The sequence below is a fragment of the Tursiops truncatus genome, chromosome 14, assembly GCF_011762595.2.
Source record: "Tursiops truncatus isolate mTurTru1 chromosome 14, mTurTru1.mat.Y, whole genome shotgun sequence".
In the NCBI taxonomy this organism is placed as follows: Eukaryota; Metazoa; Chordata; class Mammalia; order Artiodactyla; family Delphinidae; genus Tursiops; species Tursiops truncatus.
The window spans coordinates 67905859-67926560 of NC_047047.1; the positions used below are offsets into that span (position 1 = coordinate 67905859).

At 58.6% G+C, this 20702-nt stretch overlaps 2 protein-coding genes across 7 annotated transcripts; both read right to left on the reverse strand.

Moving 5' to 3' along the window:
- Nucleotides 1–121: 121 nt before the first annotated feature.
- Nucleotides 122–12394, reverse strand: KHK (ketohexokinase). 5 transcript variants are annotated; one of them, XM_004313480.4, is made up of 9 exons: nucleotides 11778–12394; nucleotides 7858–7974; nucleotides 5732–5866; nucleotides 5410–5544; nucleotides 3485–3557; nucleotides 2607–2753; nucleotides 1490–1578; nucleotides 1195–1352; nucleotides 872–1108 (listed from the first exon to the last, which is right to left on the reverse strand). In XM_004313480.4, the coding sequence occupies exons 1-9, from the start codon at nucleotides 11867–11869 to the stop codon at nucleotides 1023–1025; spliced, it is 1032 nt and encodes a 343-aa protein (XP_004313528.1). In that variant the 5' UTR covers nucleotides 11870–12394; the 3' UTR covers nucleotides 872–1022. The 5 variants fall into 5 exon arrangements, with proteins under 5 accessions (XP_073647616.1, XP_073647617.1, XP_004313529.1 ...); XM_004313481.4 differs by lacking the exon at nucleotides 5410–5544 and having other exon boundaries at nucleotides 821–1108; nucleotides 11778–12392; XM_073791517.1 differs by lacking the exon at nucleotides 5410–5544 and having other exon boundaries at nucleotides 935–1108; nucleotides 1195–1258; nucleotides 11778–12393.
- A 374-nt stretch (nucleotides 12395–12768) lies between these two features.
- Nucleotides 12769–20702, reverse strand: EMILIN1 (elastin microfibril interfacer 1). 2 transcript variants are annotated; one of them, XM_033838880.2, is made up of 9 exons: nucleotides 20063–20199; nucleotides 19588–19715; nucleotides 18989–19114; nucleotides 18307–18527; nucleotides 15158–17077; nucleotides 14672–14788; nucleotides 14266–14283; nucleotides 13969–14106; nucleotides 12769–13523 (listed from the first exon to the last, which is right to left on the reverse strand). In XM_033838880.2, coding segments are annotated over exons 3-9 (2754 nt in total). In that variant the 5' UTR covers nucleotides 18991–19114; nucleotides 19588–19715; nucleotides 20063–20199; the 3' UTR covers nucleotides 12769–13185. The 2 variants fall into 2 exon arrangements, with proteins under 2 accessions (XP_033694771.1, XP_033694770.1); XM_033838879.2 differs by lacking the exon at nucleotides 19588–19715 and having other exon boundaries at nucleotides 20063–20702.

A 20702-nucleotide genomic window follows, 5' to 3' on the forward strand; every position in this document is an offset into this window, starting at 1 on the left:
CATCACGCTGGTCATTTTCCATATTGTGATTTTATCCTCATGATGATTCTATGACCAGGCAGAATTGGCACCATTTGACAGATGAGGAAATTGGGGAAGATGGAGTTCGGTAATGTACTCATGGTCCCATAGCTAAGTAAGTGGCAGATTTGAATTCAGGCCTGTCTGAGCCTAAAGCCCATACCTTTTATCACATTCTACGGCCTCACCCCCCTGCCCCAACTCCCATGTGGAAATTCACCAATTCCCATATGCCCTCAGACCAGGTCTCCCCCAGGGAAAGCAATGCTTTGCATTCCGGGTCACATTTGTGGCTCAGGCGCCGCCTTAACTACAAGGCAGCTCCAAGGGTGGGGCTGTCAGGCTCGGGGTCAGTCATTGGGGAGATATTTTTGGACTGCAGAGGCTCCGCCAAACCAGAGGAGGCTCCCTGCCCGCTGGCCTGTCAGGCTGGCTCAGCCATGTGGACACACTTGTGGCCACTGGAGTCTTGTGACAGAGCTGGGGCCCAGAGGAGCTTTTCTCATGGCTTGTGGTTATTTGGAAGGTTCCCTGGGGTGCAAGGGGTTAAGTCTCCTCCCCCGCCAGAAAGGCTGGAAGTCTGGCCCTCTACCCTGAGCTGGGGCCCCAGCAGGGGCACAGCTGGTGGCAAGCCTGGGGCACTTCCTGCTGCTCTGGTCTGGGTGGCCCCTCCTCTGGGCCTGGGCAGGAGGTGAATTTGGGGAATAGAGAAAAAAAGGGCGAAGGACTGCAGGATCAAAGCCTCCAGAATCCCCAGCCAGAGCAGCTCAGACATCGAAGACAAACAGACTGCCAGAAGGAAGCTGGCTCTGGGGGAGATTTATTTGCCTGCAGCTCTGCCATGTGAGATGCCAGGTCACAGGTGGAGCCCTCCCACAGCCTGCATCTGCCTGGGGGGCAAGGCAGCCTGACGCCAGCTGGCCAGAGAAGAGAGGGCGACGGCAGCCAGTGTTGCTGGCCCGGGGCGGGGATGTGAGCCGGTGCTTCCTGCCACAGGGCACTCACACGATGCCATCGAAGCCCTGCAGACCACACTTCTTGCCCGCCACCTGGCAGCCAAAGCTCAGTGCCTCCTGCATGCTCTTCCCTGGAGGGGGGGATGAGTAGCCAGATCAGCCGGGCCTTCTGGGCAGGGGCAGGCCCCGGCCCTGGGCCTGCTGCTGGGGTACTCACCCTGGGACAGGCTGAAGATGACGGACGCATTGAAGGTGTCTCCGGCCCCCAGAGTGTCCACCACCTGGGGCGGTGGGAAAGCGTCGGAGTGGAGCAGCCGTCCATCAGGGCCCAGGGCATCGGCACCCTCCTCAGCCCAGGCACAGACCAGCGTAGCCCTGTGACACCCTCCACTCAGCTGGGTGTTAGCCCAGCCCTGGCCCCCAGCCTCATTATCCCTCCCCGGGGCAGACCCTGGAGGCCAGGCTCCCTCACTCCCCGTACCCGGGCCGCTGCCTGGCTTCCGCTAGCTCACCCCTTCCTCACGCGACCGTACAGGCCCCTCAGGGCCTCCTTCGCTGACTGGAACCCAAAGTGCTTGGCCACATCTTTGCTGACAAACACCTGTGGGCAGTGGAAGAGAGGCTGACAGTCAGCTGAGCTCTACCCCAGCTGTCCCTCACTACCAGCAACCTGCTCCTCCATCGTGGCCACCTAAAGCCCCAAGTAGCATCTCGCTGTCCCTCAGGAACACGTTTTCATACTTGCTCAGGATATGCTAGAAAACAGCCATGTAAATTGTGACACGAAAGCCCCGGCCTATTCTAAGATCAACGAATTTCCTCACAATTGAAAACCCAGAGTGAGTCTTGAGGTCATCTTGGGGCGCAATCTACAACTGGCAGGTGAAACCACGGCTTTCAGGAGGGTTTTTGTTCTGTTTGGCTTTCCGCATACAGCTATGCCCTCTAGGTCTGATTTCTTCATCTTTAAAACAAAGGGATAGGGGTTCTAGAGCTTCCTTAACACCAGCTACATATTAGAATCACCAGGGTGTTTTGTTAAAAAATACTTCAGTCCAGGCTTCACCTCTACCAACCAAATTAAAAAAAAAAAAAAAAAACTGAGGGTGGGGCTCAGGCATCCACATCATTTAACGTGCAACCAAGGCTGAGGCCCAACGAGCTGCCACTGTGATGCTAGATTATCATCCCGATTCCACGTACATTCCACACTTACCATGCGCAAGCCCCCTTCCCATCCTCCCTCACCCCCTACAGAACTGGAGGGCACCTCGGAGAACAGTCCCATCCTGTCATTTGACAGAGGAAAAGACAGGAGGCCCAGGGAGGGGAGGCTTCCACGCAGTCTGGCCCTGAGGCTGGCTGTCTTGGCCTTGACCAAGCCCTCTGGCTGCCTTCATACCTATGCGCCCGCTGGGCTGGAGAAATTCTACTCCTTGGCCGCTGTTGAGGCCTGCACTAGAGCCCTAAGCTAGAGGTCTGCCTCTGCTTTGCCCCCACCTGCCAATATCACCAAGCCGCAAAGTGCCGCCCTAAGTGTGACAGGCAGGACAAGGGGACACTCGGACTCCCTTTAAGGACCAAATTAAGCTGGATGTGGCAAGGTGGGGGGCCGTGGGGGATGCTTACCACGTCTCCGTAGCCCAACAGCTGGTATAGCTCCTCTCGCGGCTTCTCCACCTCCACAGACACCTGGATCTTCTGCTCTGGAGGCTGCCTGGCGTTGTGCTGTTCTATCCGCTGCAGCATCTTCACCTGCTCTGATGCATTTCGGCCCTGGGGCAGAGCAGGGCAGGGCAGGCAACTCAGGACCAGCTGGGCGCTGGTCTCATTCTGCCTCATTCTTCCCTCCCTGCTGGAACCATGGGTGAGGGGGGAGAGGGGCCAGGAAGGCTGGGCCGGAAACCCAACCTAAGTCTCAAAATTCTAGTGCTATTCTGGACCTTGGAGACCTTATTGACCAGCCCTCCCATTTCAGATGAGAAGACGAAAGAATAAAAGAGAGACTCTCCTAAGGACCTACAATAAATTAAATGACAGGGCTAGGATTAGAACTCAGGACTTCTCAAGGTTTCCTCCCACCTAGACTCCAAAACTTCTCTTGGAATGAAGATTCTAGTTCCCTTTATTTGGGAGCTGGGTCAGGCCCTCCCATTCCTGCCTCCCCAGAGGTAACAGGTCAGGCCTCCCACAGCCAGGCTCCTGCCAGAGGCCAAGTCCAGAGGAGGTGGGGCAGCCTGTAACACAGGAAGCACCAGACTTTGCCTAGAGCCAGCACCCTGCTTCTGGCACCTACATCTTGCTGTGTGACCTTGAGAAAATCACCCAGTCTTTCTGGGCCTTAGTTTCCACCTGAAAACATAGAAGGAGGATGGAGAGCGGGTGAGGGGAGTTGGATTCATTGATCTCTAAGGTACTTCATGGTTCAAAGAAACCAAGAAGAAGGCAGAACATGTGGAGGGGCTGGCAGGTTGAGGCCCTCAAAACACAGGTAGGGCAGGGCTTGCCTCAATGTGGATCCACTTGAACCGGGTCAGGTCAACCTTCTCAAAGTCTTTAGCAGACACATCTGGTAGGTTCCTGAGTCGCAGGACAGAAAGGACAGAGAAGGGGCATGGTGAGGTCAGCCAGGGCCAGGATCTCTAACTGGCTGCTAGGGCCCCTATGCCTGGCGCTGCCTGCAGCATGGCAGGAAACTGAATCTATAGCACATGCTTCTGAGGCTTGGCTCCAGGACAGACCCTGTCTCAGGCTAAACTCGAGACCACTCCTTGCCCTGCTCAGCTCCATCCACACAGGGGGCTGCAGGCAGTTTCCTAGGATGCCCCTTCCTGTGTTTGAGGCTGTGATATTATCTAAGGGCAAACTCAACCACCACATATGTCAAGCAAGGGACCAGTTCTGCGTGCCTTGCAGACCATATCTCCCGAAATGCTTTCAGAGCACCAGGGACTACAATTCCCAGAATTCCTCTTGCCAGCAGCACACACAGCTACCACCACGCAGTGCCCTGGGAAACTCCAAAGGCCGCGCCGTTCTGCCTGGAGCTCGGGTCTGGGTCCTCTCAGTTCAGGCACCCCAGGGGTGACAGCAGCCCTGTCCTGAGTTTGGCAGCTCCATGTTATGGCCCTGGGATCAAGGTTGGTGCTTGAGAATGAGTTTATTTTTGGCCGACTTAGGTGTGGAGACCTGGGAAGGGTCCGCCTTGACCTTCCTTGGCCAGAGACCTACACACAGCCAGTGTCCTCCCCTCCATGTTCTGCGCCAAATCCTACTTCGATTTAACTAGCTGGGTGACTGTGGCCTTTCTGAGGTGCTTCCCCTTCGGTAAATGGGACCGAACCCCTAGCCCCGCAGGCCTGCTGCAGCTGGAGATAATGTGTGTGGATATGCCTGGACTGAGGCCGTGGGCAATAAACATTTCTCCTTGGAGCTCCTCTCCCTCCCTTCCCGTGAATACCCATGTTGTGTCCCTGATCAAAGCTGCTACAGATTGTTGCTTAATGGGCAGATGACTAGGGTTGCCCAATGGGAAGATCGTGTCTAGCATGTATGCCTACCCACTCATTCACTGGGACACAAAGAGCCCAGGGCCACTGGTTATAAATCTTGTTCTAGGATGACTGCCCCTCCCGCAGGTTCAGTGGTCGTGCTGGGCAGCAGGGACAGTCAGAACCCCAGGGCAGCTGGGCTTGGGCCATCTCTGCCCTAACAGAGTACTTGGCACACCCTAGTTTCTCAGTAAACTAAACCTCTTGAGATTTTTCAGGAGGGAATCTGGAGAGATGAGAAGGGGTCTCTCCCTGGAAGCTTGGGACCCTAAAGGGATGCCCCTGCCCTGCCTGAGGTTAGCAACACGTCAGATGGCCCTGTTCTGCTGAGCCAGTGTTCCCCTTCCCTCCTTCAGCAATGGCTGCGAGTGGTGTGTGGCATTTGGTCTGGCTTCATTATGCTGGGACCTTTGGGGTTGCTCATCTCTTTCGAACACCCAAACCTCAGCTCCTGGTGCCATGCTGCAGGCTGCCAACTCTGGGGCTGACCCTGGAAACCCCAGTGGGCCCCCTTCAGGGCTCAAGATGGTTTGAATCACATCTCCCATCCCTCTGTCCTCAGAACAATTTCCCCATACTCACACCCAGGCTGCTGATTGGCTGATTACGGAGGAATCACATCATAAATTACAGTTTGCACAGGCCTGCCCGCCCATCCTTGGTGTTGACCAAGGCCAAGTCGCCAGGCAGAGCAAAGCCCATCCCTTCCCACCTCACTTCTCCCCTAATTGAGAACAATTCCGAAATCACTGAACAGTTTGGCATAGGGACAATTTCTGGTACAAAGAGAGAGGCCACAGAGGGTGGGCCAGTGGGCTGCCCACGTGGCAAGTGAGGGAGCTAATTGGTGGGCTGTGGCAGGGCAGGCCAGGGGGCCTTACGTGTCGTAGAGCACAATGGTACGGGAGCCATTGGAGCTGTTGACGATGCAGCAAGAGCATGGGGCTTCCCCGCTACTCTGCCAGGCCACCTGAGACACGTCCACGCCCCGCTGCCTGAAGTCAGCCACCAGGAAGCTTGGGGTGGAGCCCGAGCCAAGGGAAGGGCAAGGAGACACAGATTAGAGGCTACCAGGGGCCTGGACCTCCCGCGGGGTGGGGAGCGGTGCCGGAGCACGCGGGTCTTGGAGAGAGGGTCCTGCTCTGGGAGCTGAGTGACGGCAATGGCGGCGGCAGCTGGCAAGGCGCAGACAGATGTACAAACCTGTAGGCATGTATGATGGTGCGGCTACCACTGGCCTCGCTGCTGATGACTGTGGAAATGGGGACGGAGCCCGTGGTCTGAAAGACCGTGTAGCGTAGGTCCACGGAATAGCGGCGAAGGTCGTCCAGGACAAAACTGCCAGGGCGGAGTAACCCGGGGAGGCGCAGTTCGACGGGGGTTTGGGGACTGGAGGGTAGGTGGCAGGGCCACCGGGGACCCTGGGGTGCAAGCACAGGGGCTAGGATGGGACTGGGAGTCACTGTCACAGGCTGTGTGGAGGCAGGAGAGGCAGGAGAGCATGGCTGGAGCTTAGTGAGAAAAACCCTAAGGGACATTCTTTTAGGTCCTGACTGAAGCAAACTCCAACCCTGACCCTGTCCTTCAATCTGACTCAAGCTGGAAAGGATTTGCTCACGTTCATAAAGCTAGATGGGGTAGATGTGGGACCTAGAACATGCACCCTGTTTGAACCTAGCAGGTGAGGGCACTGTGGCCCGCATCACGCAAGGCCCAGGCAGTATTAATAATGACCAAGGTGATACTTTGTCCCCCAGGTGCCCTCTGCTTGCTTATCCCCATGGTGCTCCACTCTCTGAAGTCCTTCCGGTCCTAACGTGATTCCTCTCCTTCTACACCTGCCTCCACGATGCCCAGCCTCGGTGGCCCTGCTCACTACCCGCTCCTTCCACAGTGGCAAGCCCTCTCAGTGCCTGAGGCCCCTCAGTATGGACCGGGTCCAGGACTCTCACTCAGAATCCCCTCCAATCAGAGTGAGCCGGGGGGTGGCCCTTCAGGAAGACTGTACCAGCAGAACAAGGAGGCCACCCATCCCTCCCAGCTCTTTGGAAATGAGCTGTGGCCACTACGCCCAGCAGTCCAGCCACCATCCTGGCCTTTCTCACTATGGCTGAACCCCACTTTCGGCAACACCAAGGCTGGACAATACAGGTCTGTATAGAGGTACCACATCGGGGCATCATTCCTTGCCTTACGTCTCAAGGATCCTTTAAATAGTAGCTTTCCCACAGCATGGAGAATATGATTTGGTTTTTGCCAAATAACTTTTTGCACCCACAGTGCCAGGCACATGGTAGGTGCTCATTCAGTGTTTGTTGAACACATGGGGAGAATTTGGAATGGCCCAGCTATCAGCATGATTGCCACACAAAGGTGGGTCCACCACCCCAAAGCAAGAGGCACGGTCTTGCTCTAGCTGGGAGGGAAGGCAGCTGCTGACGAGGGCTGACAAGTGAGCAGCTGTTGGCTCCGGGTCCCTCTGTCCCACATCACAGGGCAGGCTCTCGTGCCAGTTCATAAGGAAGGGAATCTGGCTGCGGCTTGGGGCTGGGCTCTGGCACCAGCCCCGCTCAAACCAGGGTTCAAAGGGCTGTGCTTTACAGGCCAGCAACCTGGCAGCCTGCCCCTGTGCCCACAGTGGGCAAAGTGGGCCTCACCGCCTGATAAGCGCTTGCTGAGTCGGCAGTGCCAGGGGTCAAAGGGCTCTTGGGTCCCTGCAGCAGCCAACATAGAGGAAGCGTGTGGGCCACTACGGGCTGCAGCCTCCTAGCCGATGAGCTGGGAGGCATGGGGCTGGGCCCAGCTTTAGCACGTGGCATTGGGGTGTCCTTGGGCAGGGAGCTCTCGCTGCTTCAGTGAACAACGGGGACACAGTCACTGGCCCTGCCCCCTCAGCTGGGAAAGAAACTGCAGGCCTGGACCCTGGGACCGTGGATGCAGGACATCCCTGAGAGGGCAGGTACAGCATGTCCCTAACTGCCTTCTGCCAAAAGGACAGGCAGGATTAGGGACTTGAGAAGGGCAAAGTCACATCCACCGCAGACAGTCTGTTGGAAACAAGGAAGGAGAAGGTGGGAAGCCGAAGCAGGCTCCAGGGACTGGCCAAGGAAACAGGCTGTGAAAATGAAACCTTTAACAGGAGCAGCATTAACAACTGAGCAGCAGATAAGCCATACCAGGGAGGGTCTGGGTTGCCGGTACTCCGCTCCCCACGCCCCACCCATTTCTGGTGGCCACAAACCATTTCTCAGAGACCGCCCACCCAGGGCCAAGGCTTCCTTCTTCTCCCCCCACCCTGTGGGCCACCCTCCCCTGCTCCCTCCACTTACTCGGCAGCGTGGCCCGGGGCCAGCGAGCCCATGAAGGCACAGGGGGCTCCAAGCAGGGAGAGGACAGTGCAGGAGTTGGATGCGTTGCCTCCACGCTGCCATCTCTGGGACAAGCACCTGCAAAACACAAGGAGGGTCCCTGCAGATCCAGCAGGCTGGGGCTGGGATAAGCAGGGCTGAGCCCTGAGTAGGGCCCGCAGGATGTAAAAGCCAGGCGATTCCCCTCAGAAAGCATCCAGGCCAGCCTTAGGCTCAGCAAAGGGAAGAGGCTCAGCTATTCCCCAGCCCAGGCTAAATTCAAGCTCACAGTGATTCATTTCTATCTTTCACCTATTCTTACGACATCAGGAAAGCACTCACTTGGGCCCATCACAATTTGAGGGTCTCACTGACTTTGGGTTACTTCCTCCTCTGTTACAGGGACCCCCCACCAAGCCTCCTCCTTGAGAGCTGCCTCTTCTCAAAGGTGGCAAATCTCCTGCTGCTCCTGTCTTAGGAGAGACCACTTCAGTAATAACTCAGATTAAAATAATTAAGACAGGAAGCAAACCCGGACATTGTGATCATTTAAGAAAGTTGTGTGTGGTAACTTTTATGATGACAAAAGTTAAAAAGACCAGTGAGTGAAAACCAGTTTTTCTCCATTTTTGTTTGTTTCTCCTTTTTTTTCAGCTTTATTGAGATATAATTGACATATAACATTCTGAAAGCTGAAGGTGTACAACGTGATGATTTATTTATTTTTTATTTTTTTAATTTTTTGGTACGCGGGCCTCTCACTGTTGTGGCCTCTCCCGTTGCGGAGCACAGGCTCCGGACACGCGGGCTCAGCGGCCACGGCTCACGGGCCCAGCCGCTCCGCGGCATGTGGGATCTTCCCTGACCGGGGCACGAACCCGTGTCCCCTGCATCGGCAGGCGCACTCTCAACCACTGCGCCACCAGGGAAGCCCCAACGTGATGAGTTTGATATACATATATTTTGTGAAGTGATTACTACAATAAGGTTAGTTAACACATCCATCACAGTGCATAGTTACCTTTTTTTTTCTTCCTTTTTTTTTTCTCCATCTTTACTGAAAATCTAACAAAAGGAAACTAAGTCAAGATACACCTGAAGGGCTTCATTGTCATCATCAACAACAAAAATGATAACTCATGCATACATGGTCAAAGAACCTGAATGATTTCTCATTTGTGCTCCAATAATACTGTGAGGTAACAGTACAGGCTGTTATTTCTATGCTTCCAGTTCCAAAAAGGATAATAATAACTGTGGCAGCTTACGATAAGGGGAACAAGTACCGAAGAACTACTAATTAAGAGAAATGAATGAAGTAGAATTTTTAGGCTAGGGTATATTTGTACACAAAGCTTAACCTTGAAGTTCCCTTCAGCCTTGGGAAAAGGGGACCACGATCTCATTAGAAAGAAGGATACTAATCTGCAAAAGGTCAAACATTTCTCAAGCTATGAGCTTTAGAGAAATTTTCATGCAGAGAAGAAAGGAGAAGCCTGGAGGGACTGGACTTGCTCAAGGTCCCAACAACAGTTAATGACAAAGCTGATACCAGAACCCGGGTCTCCTGATCCCAAACCACTGCAAGTGGTTTCTGAATGGAAAGTAGTTGGGTCCCAGCTTGTTGCGGCTTCAGGGAAAGGGTATACAGTTCTACTCTGTGGAAACCCTTCAAAGTTATATTGACACCCAACTTTCTGTGCAGAAATGCTCTGCTGAGCATGAAGATGCTTTCCGGAAGGTCCTTCTCAGCCAGGACTCTGGGAGGCAGGGCCATTCCTCAGGGGTCTGGCCGAGTTCCAGGTGGCAGTTCTCGGCTGCCTATGGAGAGAGCCTGGGAAAGGTGGGGCTCAGATGCTGGGAAGGACTGTGTCCCCACTCAGGTTTGCCCATCGGGGAGGCAAGACAGAGTCCAGGAGCTGGGCTGGGTGGGATGGGAGCACAGGAGAGAGGCCCTGTGGACAACCAAACTGCTCCACAGAGGAGCAGAGCCATGGGTCTGGGGGAGCAGGGAGATACTCCCTCAAGCGCAGGGAGCACAGAGGGTCTCTTCAGAGAGGCACCTTGCTTAGTGCCCAGCGTCGGAACCAGCTCCCGTCAGGGTGGGACCAGCAGGCTCTTGTCCCAGCCTTCCAACATGAGTAAGCTCAAAGGCACCGGGACTCAGCTCCAGCAGAGCAAGTGCTCTGGGTCCCCTGGAGGTCCTCCACAGTTCCTAGAGAAACTGGAGCCCCAGAATTTGCACTGTTCTCCGGAAAGTAAACTTGCCTCCTCACTGGCCACCAAGTCCTGGGGCTGGCTTGACCTTGGTAGGTGGGCTAGGGCCACACGGCAGCATACCCTTGTGCCTCCTCCCACTGTCCCTGCACCTTTTGCCAGGGGCTGTCACCTCTGTCAAACAAAGCAGCCCAAAGCAAAAGGTCAACTCCATGAGGCGGGCAGCAGCCAAGGAACAGGGAGGGAGGGGCTTCCCTGGTGGCGCAGTGGTTGAGAGTCCGCCTGCCGATGCAGGGGACACGGGTTCGTGCCCCGGTCCGGGAAGATCCCACATGACGCAGAGCGGCTGGGCCCGTGAGCCGTGGCCGCTGAGCCTGCGCGTCCGGAGCCTGTGCTCCGCAACGGGAGAGGCCACAACCGTGAGAGGCCCGCGTACCGCCAAAAAAAAAAAAAAAGGAACAGGGAGCACTAGAGAGGGCGGAGGGCTGGAACACTAGCATCAGGACGCTTGAGTTGTGACCACCACTCTGCCACTCATCAACTACGTGGCCCCTTACAGAAATTGTCTAATTTCTCCAAATCCTTAGCTTCCTCGTCTCTAAAGAGAGGAGCAACTGATCCTTACACGCTTCCCATGGGCTGCTGTGAGGAAACTATGTAACAATGCCTGTGACAGTGCTGTGTGGACCCATGGCCTGAAGAATGCCGGGGGCTCTGCCCTCAGTGAGCCTCCTGGCTGTGGTTGCTGTAGTGTCCTTCCCGAGTTCAATCTTGAACTCGCCTTTCATCCAGTTCTTGGCTGAGACAAGTGAGGGCCAAGAAGCAGTTCTTGTCCGTATTCTGAGCACTAGACTGCACCAAGAGACAGCCACGGATTCCACCACACAGCAGTGTCTCGGGATCACAGTGTAAGGGTGATCAAGAGTAAATACGGGAACCAACAAATGACTTTTCAACTTCTACCAGACAACCAAGAAGGGTCTCTTCCACTATGCTGTTCACTGAGTATTGGAAATAGGACTTCTGGTAAACTTCTGGAATTCGGCACCAGGGAAAAGTCTGTGTGGCTCATGAGCCAGCTCTACCCATAACTCACAGCATCTCCAAATTTGCCTGCCGTGCCAGCAAGCCCCGAGCTACAGGGAAGCTTGAACACCATGGTTTTGAAAGTTCTTGAACAGTCTAACTGCACATACTTCTTATTGTAAGCTACCTCAAAAAAATTTTTTTAAAGACACAGATGAGATATATATGTGGTAAATAAATTAGAAGTAAATGCTGGTGATAGGCAAGTGCACAGTTCTCGTTAAAAAGAAAAAAACTGGTTCTGCACCTTCCTAGCTGTGTGCCCGTGGATAAATAACTGCGTCCCTCAGGGTCTTTACTTGCTTAGCCTACTCGGTAAAATGGGGATAATGATGTCTGACACGGTCCCAGGGTTGAAATGGGAACTGGAGAACACAACGCTATCCAAAGCCTGGATCTTACTACTAAAGGCCTCAATTCTTTCCCCAGGTCCCGGGCAGAGGGCAGGGGGCACCAGCTCCCAAGGCGACTCTCAAGGCCTCGCTGCGGGCCCCCCGGCCCCCCCACCCCCTGCTCCGCAGCCCTCTGGTCTTGGCCGCCTGGCACAACGCGGGGCTGCAGCGGCCCCTAGGGTTTCCGAGGGGCCCGGGCGCCCCTACCTGCTGTCCGTGTCCTCCTCCGGGTATTTGTCCATCACACTGATGATGTCCAGCACCACTAGCCCCACGCACAGAATCTGTTTCTCTTCCATGATGCTGCTCCCGGAGATTTCTGCCCGCTCGGCTGACGGGGTTCCTCCCGGGCTCTGCCTCTTATCCCGGAGAATCGTGTCCCAGCTCCCAGAGTCTGTACTGGCTCCTCCTCCGCGTCCCGAGCTCCTCCTCCAAGGAGCCTCCTGCAGCGGCGAGGTGCAGAGGACGGAGCCGGGCTCTTGCTCCCCACGCGCATCGACCCCAGCGGGCCTGGGAGTGCAGACCCCGCGGTCTTGGTCCCTGGCCTCCCCTTAGCAGGTTGCGTGGCCCAGGAGATGGCTACGCCTTCAAATTCTCGCCCTCAGTTTCCTCACTTGTCAGACGGACTCCGAGCTAATACAAATCTCTCTGAAGCGCAGCTAGGCAACCTCATGAATGCCAAGAGAAAGTGCAGCAGAAAGGCATCGCTTGTCCCGCCCTCTCCTGCACCCGCGGCTCCCTCTCCAGACTCTAGGCCCGCGGTGTTGAGTCTGGCCTCGCAGCTGCGGCCCGGACCCCGGCATCCAGAGCCGCGGCTGGCGCGGTCCCCGCTGTCCCGCCCCGCCCCCGAGACCCAGCCAATCCCAGCTCGAGGCCTCGCCTCCGCCGCTGAGCAGCTGGGGCACGCAAGATGAGCGGCGGAGGTCACGTGACGGAAGACACCGCCCAGCGGCGCCGCGGTCTCGTCTCCCAGCGCCCTCTGGCGGACGCCGGCGGAAAAGGCGCGACCCGTAGTGGGGCCCGGCTAGCGCTCCAAGCCCCGGGCGCACTTCTCGCCTGCGCGTCCAGTGCAAGTGCAGGCAGAGCTACCCCTGCCAAAGCGGAGGACGCGAGCAGGGTCCGGAACCCGGGGCTCCCTCACCCCGTCCCCTGTATACGCCTATCTACCCCTGAACACATAGTAGAGCAGACAGCTTGTTTAGTTTTTTTTTTTTTTTTTAGAAAACCCAAGTGTCTTTATTCCTGAATAGTTTAGTATGGCGGTGGGGGCCGGAGCCCCCTCGAGAGTCCCGGAGCCCAGGGATTCGGCCTAGAGGCCAGTTGGGGGAGCAAAGTGTGCGAGGATTAGCTCCTCCGCAGTCCGAGTCTTGCAGGGACGGCGATCAGGCCAAAAGTCTGGACGAGGAGACCCCAGAGTCCCCGACCCGGCGCACTCCGACCGTGGGAAGGACGCTGCTCTGGGCGCCTGCGCTGCTGCGGCGGGTACAGAGACTGCAGCTTGCCCCGGGTCGGGGCCCCGTCCCAGGCGAGACGCCCCGGAGCCCACCCCCACCCCACCCCCGCTGGCTGTTTGGCCGGCGTAGACACTTCGGGCCGGTGGGGCCCGGCTCCCTGTCTATGCCTGTTCTAGCTCCAGGTCCCCGTAGAGCAGGGCTCCGCTGAAGATGGTGAGCGGTTCCTCCGAGTGCGCCAGCTGCCCCATGACCAGGTCGATGCAGACCGTGTCCCCGGCCTGCAGCGGCAGAATGAGGCTGAAGACGCCTAGGGCGCCCGGGCTGGGCTGGCTCTCGGCCACCGGCTTATTCTCCAGGCCCTCAGGCTCGTAGCCACCGGAGTCTATGCGGGCCACGCCCAGGTTGGAGCGGGACAGCACGGCCTCCACTTTCTCGTGCCGGTGCCCAGTCAGCACCGCGCTCAGCAAGTAGCGTCCGGCTATAGGCGCCGTGAACACGCCTGGGGACAACAGTGGCAATCAGGAGGGAGACATGTGGCAGGGGCCGTGAAGGTGTCCGGGAGCCCTTGCAGAACTCCTGGACTACGTGCGGAGGGACCCTCTGGCTCTTTTCACCTCTCTTCTACTAGAACTCCACGGACGGCAGGGAAACCAGTGTTTTGTTCATTTCCCCATCCCCAGCACTTAAAACAGTGCCTGGGCAAGAAGAGGCCCCCATAAAGAGCTGTGGAATGATCGGCTTTTCCCCTCCCCGGCTTTTCCCCTCCCCACCTCACCCCCCAGTCCAAGCTGTGGTGAGAATGAATAAATGAAGGAGAGAATAGGGGTCTCCCCAAACCAGAGAATGAAAAGACTCAGCTTGTCTGAAACGGCAAGAATGGGGACATATCACTGCACAGCCTCCCCCATCCCCCCCAGTGCCCAGCTGCCCACTCCCAGGCTTACCAGTCTCTGGATCATAGTAGCCCCCATCGTTGAGCAGGACTCTGTCAAAGGGCACTGTGCCTGGTTCAGAGCGGGGCAAACTCAGGGCAGCTGAAAAGGCCACCCGGGGCACAGAGGCTGCTGGTGCCCCCTCTGCTCCTAGGTGGGGTAGGGAGGGTGTCAGAGTGGACGCTCAGTGCAGGGCTGCCCAGCCCCCTTCCCCTCCTGGGTCTCTACCCCCAGGGCTGTCTGAGGCCTTCCATCCTCCAAATCCTAGTTCAGTTCCCCGCCCTCCAGCACTGAATGAGAGGAACTTACCCTGTTCACCTTGGGGACCTGTGGGAAGAAAAAAGGGAGCTGTGAGAAGTAGGGCAGCTCTCGCTAAGTCACTCAGCAAACATCTGCTTTCCCACTGTGCTAGGTGCTATGCAGACTCCAAAACAGAACTGGGCGTATCAAGAAAAGGAGGAACAGATAGGGTCCATTCTGTTCAACGTTATAGGCTCAGGCATCGTCTTCAACACAGCAGTGAGGCCACCACAGCTAACTGGCCAACACAGTGACTATCCTAGCTCCTAGTCACTGTCAGCCATGTAGCAGCCCCAGTTCCTTGCCTCTTTCCCCCCCTTCTCTGTCCGGTTCAGAGTAGAATGTCAAGCCCGGAGCAGCCGGGGTTGGGGCTGGGAGTAGCCCTGGCTGCAGCGAGGATCTCAGCCCACGATACCTGGTGGTCCGATGGGCCCCTTTTGTCCATCCTTGCCTGGAGGTCCCGGAGGTCCGGCAGGGCCTGGGGGTCCCTCTACCCCGGGAGGCCCTGGTGGCCCAGCCTCACCTGCAGGACCTACAGTGACAAAACTAAGTTGAAGGAGAGCCTTAAAAAGGAGTTTCCAAAGGACAGGGAAGGTGGTGGATCCAGGGACAGGGTGATGGGGCCCCTCGCTGCCCATGCTGGGTACCTAGCCGGCAGAGCAGCACCCCTCCTCCACCCACAGGCCTGTCTGAGCCGTCAGGGGAGGGCGGGGAGCTGGGACCTTGGATCATCTCTTGTGGACAAACCAAGCCCTGGGACAGAGGTGGATCTGCAATTCATGCTGGGGAGGGCAAGGAGAAAGTGGATGAGGTTAAAGCTGGGCTGTCGCAGGGTCAGGGGAGGAGAAAGAAAGGACTTGAAAGGAGTGCCCCCACCCCGTGCTTCCTCTTGCCCCCTCACCAGTGAGGTCCTTCAGACTGAGCTGGTGAAGCCGGTCCTCCAGGAGCAGCAGGGAGCTGTTAAGGGCGCTGAGCCTCCTGCCCAGGCCGGCCTGCCCCCCTAGCAGCTTCTCCAGCAGGGCGGCCTGTGTCTGGCTGGTGCTGTTGGTTTCCCGTAGCCCAGCCCAGAGCCCAGCCACGTGTCTGGAGAGGCCTTCGCGCAGGCCCTGCAGTCCCCCGGCCACCGTGTCCAGCCGCTCACAGACTCCCTCCAGGCGGCCCAGTCGCCCCTCTAGGCTGGGGCACTGGCCGGCCTGTGCCTGTCCCTCTTCCAGGCCTCGGAAGCGCTCCTCACTCTCTGTAGCGTGCTCTGTGGCCTCCTGCTGCAGCCTGTTAATCTCAGAGATGATGCGGTCCTTGGTGGCTCCCAGGTCAGCCAGATCAGCACCCTGGCCCTCCACTGTGGTCTGGAGCTCATGCAGTGAGTCATTGAGGGAGCTGAAGGTGAGAATAACCTCGGAGAGCTCTCCCTGCAGGGCCTGGAGGGCTGAGCCTGAGCTGCCCCCGAACACACTGAAGCCATCCAGAGGCCCACGGCTCGGTCCCCCAACACCCGGGCCGGCCCCAGGGCCCCGTGCGGGCAACAGGGGGCAGGAGCAGCGCTCCACACCATCCCGAAGACGGCCCAGCTCCTCCTGGACACCACCACAGGCGCCACAGCCCTCATCCCCACGGGCCTGCAGCAGCCCCTCCAGCTGGCCCAGCCGCACCGCTGTGAGATTCAGCTGCAGTGCGAACTCTGCAGCCGTCTCATCCAGCGCATTGACCCGACCCTGGAGCTGGCCCGCGACCCCTTGCAGTCCCTCCAGCGTGGCCTGCTGGGACTCCCCAGCTGCTCCCAGCTTGTGCAGGCCTGAGCCCACCAGCTGCAGTTGCCCCTCGCTGTCCAGCACCCTGCGCTCCAAGGCACTGAGGATCTCGCTGACCTCGGAGCCCTGCTCGCCCGGGGCCCCAGAGCAGAGCTGCCCACATGCCTGCACAGCCCCTGCCACCTGCTCCTCCAGCAGAGCCAGCCGCCCCCCCAGCTCCCCGCTCACGTTGGCCAGCAGCCCCTCCAGCCTCTCTTGTTGGCCCCGGGCAGCAGGCAGCCAGTGGCCCAGGCCCCCGGGAAGCCCCCGCCAGCCCTCCTCCAAGGGGCCCAGGGTGGAGTTGAATCGGTCCTCCAGGCGAGCGAGGCGGGACGCTAAGCTGGTATAGCCTGGGGGGTGGCCCCCCTGCCCAGCTGCTACTCCCAGGTTGGCGCCTCGCCGCCCGCTCAGCACTGTCACCGAGCCAGCCACCACATCCAGCCTCCGCTCCAGTTCAGCCAGTCGCCGGCCCAGCTCTGGAGGGCAGCACTCCGGAGGGGGCCAGCGGCCCAGGGCCTGCCCAGCGAGCTGCCGCTGCCGCTCCTCCACGGAGGCCAGTAGCTTCTCCAGCGCTCGCAGCCGCTCCCTGTCCTCCTGCTGCTGCCGGCGGAAGCCATCCAGCCCCGCCAGGCACACAGAGCAGGACTCCTGCAGCCGCTGCTCCAGCTCCCGCAGCAGCTCCTCGCTGTGGCCGGGAGGGGCCGGGCTTGGGCCCAGAGCCCTGCTGCCACCGCTGCCGCCACCACCGCTGTGATGGGTGTTGAGATGGCCCAGCTCCTGGTCGTGGGTGGAGACGCGGTTGTCCAGGAGCTGCAGCTGCTGCTGTATCTCGCTGAGGGTTTCGTGCACACCGGGGCGGGCAGCTGCATCTGCGGGCTGCTGCCTCCCATTAAAGGCTATCTCCACAGCTCTCTGGACGTCTTCCGTCAGGCGCCCGCTCAGTCCCTGCAGGACACCCCGGAGGCCCTGCAGCTCCTTCGTCAGGCTCTGCACCTGCTCCTCCAGCTGCTGCACCTTTTGTGACTCCCCAGGTCCTGGCAGAGAGGGGAAGGCATAAGGGCGAGGGGCTAGGCCTCAGAGCTCAGTGCCTACCTCCTAGGTCCTGCGCTCCCCAGCTCCAACAAGAGGGCAGAGGTCCCAGCTGATGTGGCCATTCCTTAGCTGCATGACTTGGGCAAGAAAAGATGGTAGGAAACTCCATTCACTGAATGCCTTTAAGCCACATGTGTACCATGGCTCCTTCCCGCATCCAGCAACTCCATTGTGCAAATACCATTAGTTCTTCCCATTTCACAGACTGGGAAACAGAGGACCAGAGAGGTTAATTAACTGGGCCATGGATTACAAGTTTAATAAGTGGCAGAGCCAAGTTTCAAACCCAGGTCGTCCATCAGACCACCAAGGCCAGGTCCTTTCCACCTTCCAGAATGCCTCTTAACTTTATGGAAACTGTTCCAACATCTGAAAAAAGGGAATGACACTAGGTCCTTCCCTCAGGGTGAGTGAAATGCGGACGTGGGGTAGGAACCTCTCCACAGCACTACAGGGACAAACAGGGCTCTGAGGCGAGCTGCGGGGGATCTGGCTGGATGGTCGGAGAATCAGCCAGAAGTTCCTGTTTCCATAATTACAGCACAGCTATCTCCCTGGCAGGCAAACACAGCACATCTGCAGTGCCGGGCAATGGGGACTGCTGCATTCTGGGACCTGTAGTCTCCAGAGGCCACCGAGGGGCCTGGGACCTGTAGTTGGCTGCAGTGCATGCTAGGAGTTGTAGTCTCATCTGTCTATCCCCTTGGACCAAGCTTCTCCAAGGAAGTCCCCCTTCCTCCGCAGCTGTTCCCAACTAGGAAGTATCTTGGCTACACGTGGGCGTGAACAAGCACATTCTCTTTTTCTGCCTTCCTTTTCTTTGGGTCTCCACTCAATCTCTCTTCTCTGTCACACACACACACACACACACACACACACACACACACACACACACACACACACACACACACACACACACACACACACACACACACACACACACACACACACACACACACACACACACACACACACACACACAGACATATTCTCCCTCTCTCTTCTCTCTCTCTCTCTCTCACTCGCTCTCGCTCTCATGCATGGGAAGGGATCTCATTAACTCCCTTCTGTCCCCTCTTCTGACCTGGAGCAGGGGTTCCCCGCAGCAGCCTGGCCCACGCTTCCCCCAGCACCGCCTTCCCCTCGTCTCCCCAGCAGCTCCGGTACTCACCTTCCCCACCCAGTCCACTCAGGTGGTTGCCCGCGCTGGAGCCCGAGAGGTTGGGGCGGGCGGGCCGGGGCCGGGGGCGCGGCGTGGTGGGTGCAGGGCCCAGCGCCGGGGCAGGGCCCTCGGCACAGTCATCGCCCCCGTACCCCTGGCAGCACCTCCACTCCATATCCGTTACTGTTTTGTAGGCCACGCGGTAGCGAGGGCGGAGGAAGCTGCGGTACCTGGGAGAGGCAGAGGGAGGCCTCTTGACTCCTCCCTGTCCTGTAGTGATCCCGGCCCCTGTCCTCAGAGATGAGCAGCCGCTGGTGGACTAGACCTGTCCCTCAGGCTGGGTCCCCCTTACTGACCAGCATGTGGCCTTGCTCAGTTGACAGTTGTCAGCGTGTTGGCCGAGGGCCAAATCCCTACTCTTCCTCCCCTTGTCCTGTGCTGGAACTTTGAACAACTCTCCTTGACTGTGACCCAGCCCGGAAAAGGCATTCCAGGGGCTGGCAGGGTGGTCCAGGTAAGTTTGCCCTCAGTATTCCACCAGCCAAATTGCTGCCTCAGCATCTCCTCAGCTGGCTGTGACTGAAGCCCCCGGTCCTGCCCCTTGCTACCTGCTTGGTACAAATGCCCCCAGTTGGCCGCCCTAGCCCAGCCCCAGCCAAGTGCACATCCCTTGGCAGGGGGAGGTGCTCACATGATGCTGTGGGAACACTGGGGCTGGCCCCAGCCACAGGGCTGGTAGTCAGGCTTGATGAAGGTCTCCACTCCATCCTCAAGGACACAGCTCACTGTCCGGGTCACCACGTAGGCACACCAGTTCCTGCAGATACAACCCCACGTGGGCCCAAGATCCAGAGACACATACCCCCAAGGAAGGACCAGGGGGCTACCAGAGGGTCAAACCGGAGGGAGGGTCAAAACATGAAGGGCCCCTGGGAACGGTGGGAGCCAGGGCTTTGGCAGGGGCGGCTCCCCGCCCCCCCACCTTCCTGTGCAGCAGGAGTCAATAAAGACTTTTCAAGATGGGGACAGGAGATGTAGATGCAAAACCACAACGACGAGATGTTGATCCTCGTGGCTGGGGGCACGTGGGGAGCCTCTGAATCCACACATTCATTCGTGTCCCTCTGTCTCAACCCCCAGCTTGGCGTGGCCTGTGTGAACCGACTGGCCAGGGCCCCTGGTGATCCCCTGGATGCTGGCTTCCACCCACCACTCAGGGGAGAGGACGGGGCAGGCAGGGCTCCAGCTCAGGGTTAAGGAGAGAATAGGCCATTGATGAGCGCTGCCCACCTTGGGGCTCGACGTTCTACACTCTTGGCCCCATTCGCGCCAGTCTCTGGTCCGTGTCGGCTGGAGAGCCACAGGGAGCAGAGGAGCGGCGTCAGAAGCGTGGGTTACTGGATGGGGCTGAGGGAGCCCTAGAGAGGAATGAGAGGTCTGCCGAGAATCCCAGGCTGGTATGCAGCTGGCGGCTGGCAGGAAGGCCTGGCTGGTGTCCCTCAGGGTAGTTTCCCTGGGCGCCTAACGTGGAAGCAGATCTCCCTGAGGTTGGGGGGGGGGGCCTAGCTCTTCAGGGGGCCCTGGAAGTGCCCTGAAGGAAGGCGGGCATGTGAAGAGCACCTGGCGGATGGGTTTCCTCTTCCCCCTTCCCTGCCCCAGGCGGGGACAGCCCAGAAGAGCGGACCCAAGGTCGGGGCCAGGATACACACCTTCTCACCCACCCTCTCACCTACCTCCAGCCTCGGGCTGGGGCCCAGACTCTTACCTGTGGCGGCTGGCAGGCCGGGGGGCACTCTGGGCCTGGGGTCCCCCAGGGCTGAGGGCCCCGCCACTCCCAGTGTAGAGGCTGTAACCGCGAGGAGGGTAGCTGGCCGCCCCCACGGCTGTGGTCAGCAGGCAGCAGAGGTAGCAGCTCCAGAGGGTTCCGGGGGCCATGGCGGGGGCGCTCCGTGGTGGCCCTCAGAGGCACATCCTGGCCTGACCACCGGCGCCTCTGCCTGGAGCGGGGGACGCCGCGGATCCGAGGGACAGCAGGTCCTGTCCCCAGCTTCCTGCCGGCAGCCCCCAGCCGCACGCCTCCTCCTTGGCCGCCTGGCCTGACCCCTCTCCCCCTCCTCTCTCCTCCTCAGGCTCCTATCTGTCCCTCCCTCGGTTCCTTCCGCTCTCCTCTTCTCCACTTCTGAGGGGGGTTTGTTCTCTGTGCCCCCCGGCCTCCTGTGCCTGGTCCCTGGCCCTCTCAGATGCTGCTTCCTGGGCCTCCACCCCCTCGCCCCAGCTGGCCCTCCTCTGGCCTCCCTATCGCTTTTCCCCAATGACTGGATCCTGAGGGTGACAGGGCTTTGCCCCTGTGGCTGCTCAGAGGCGCAAGAGTGGTTTCGGGGCGGGCCCTGGCCTCCCGCCTCTCT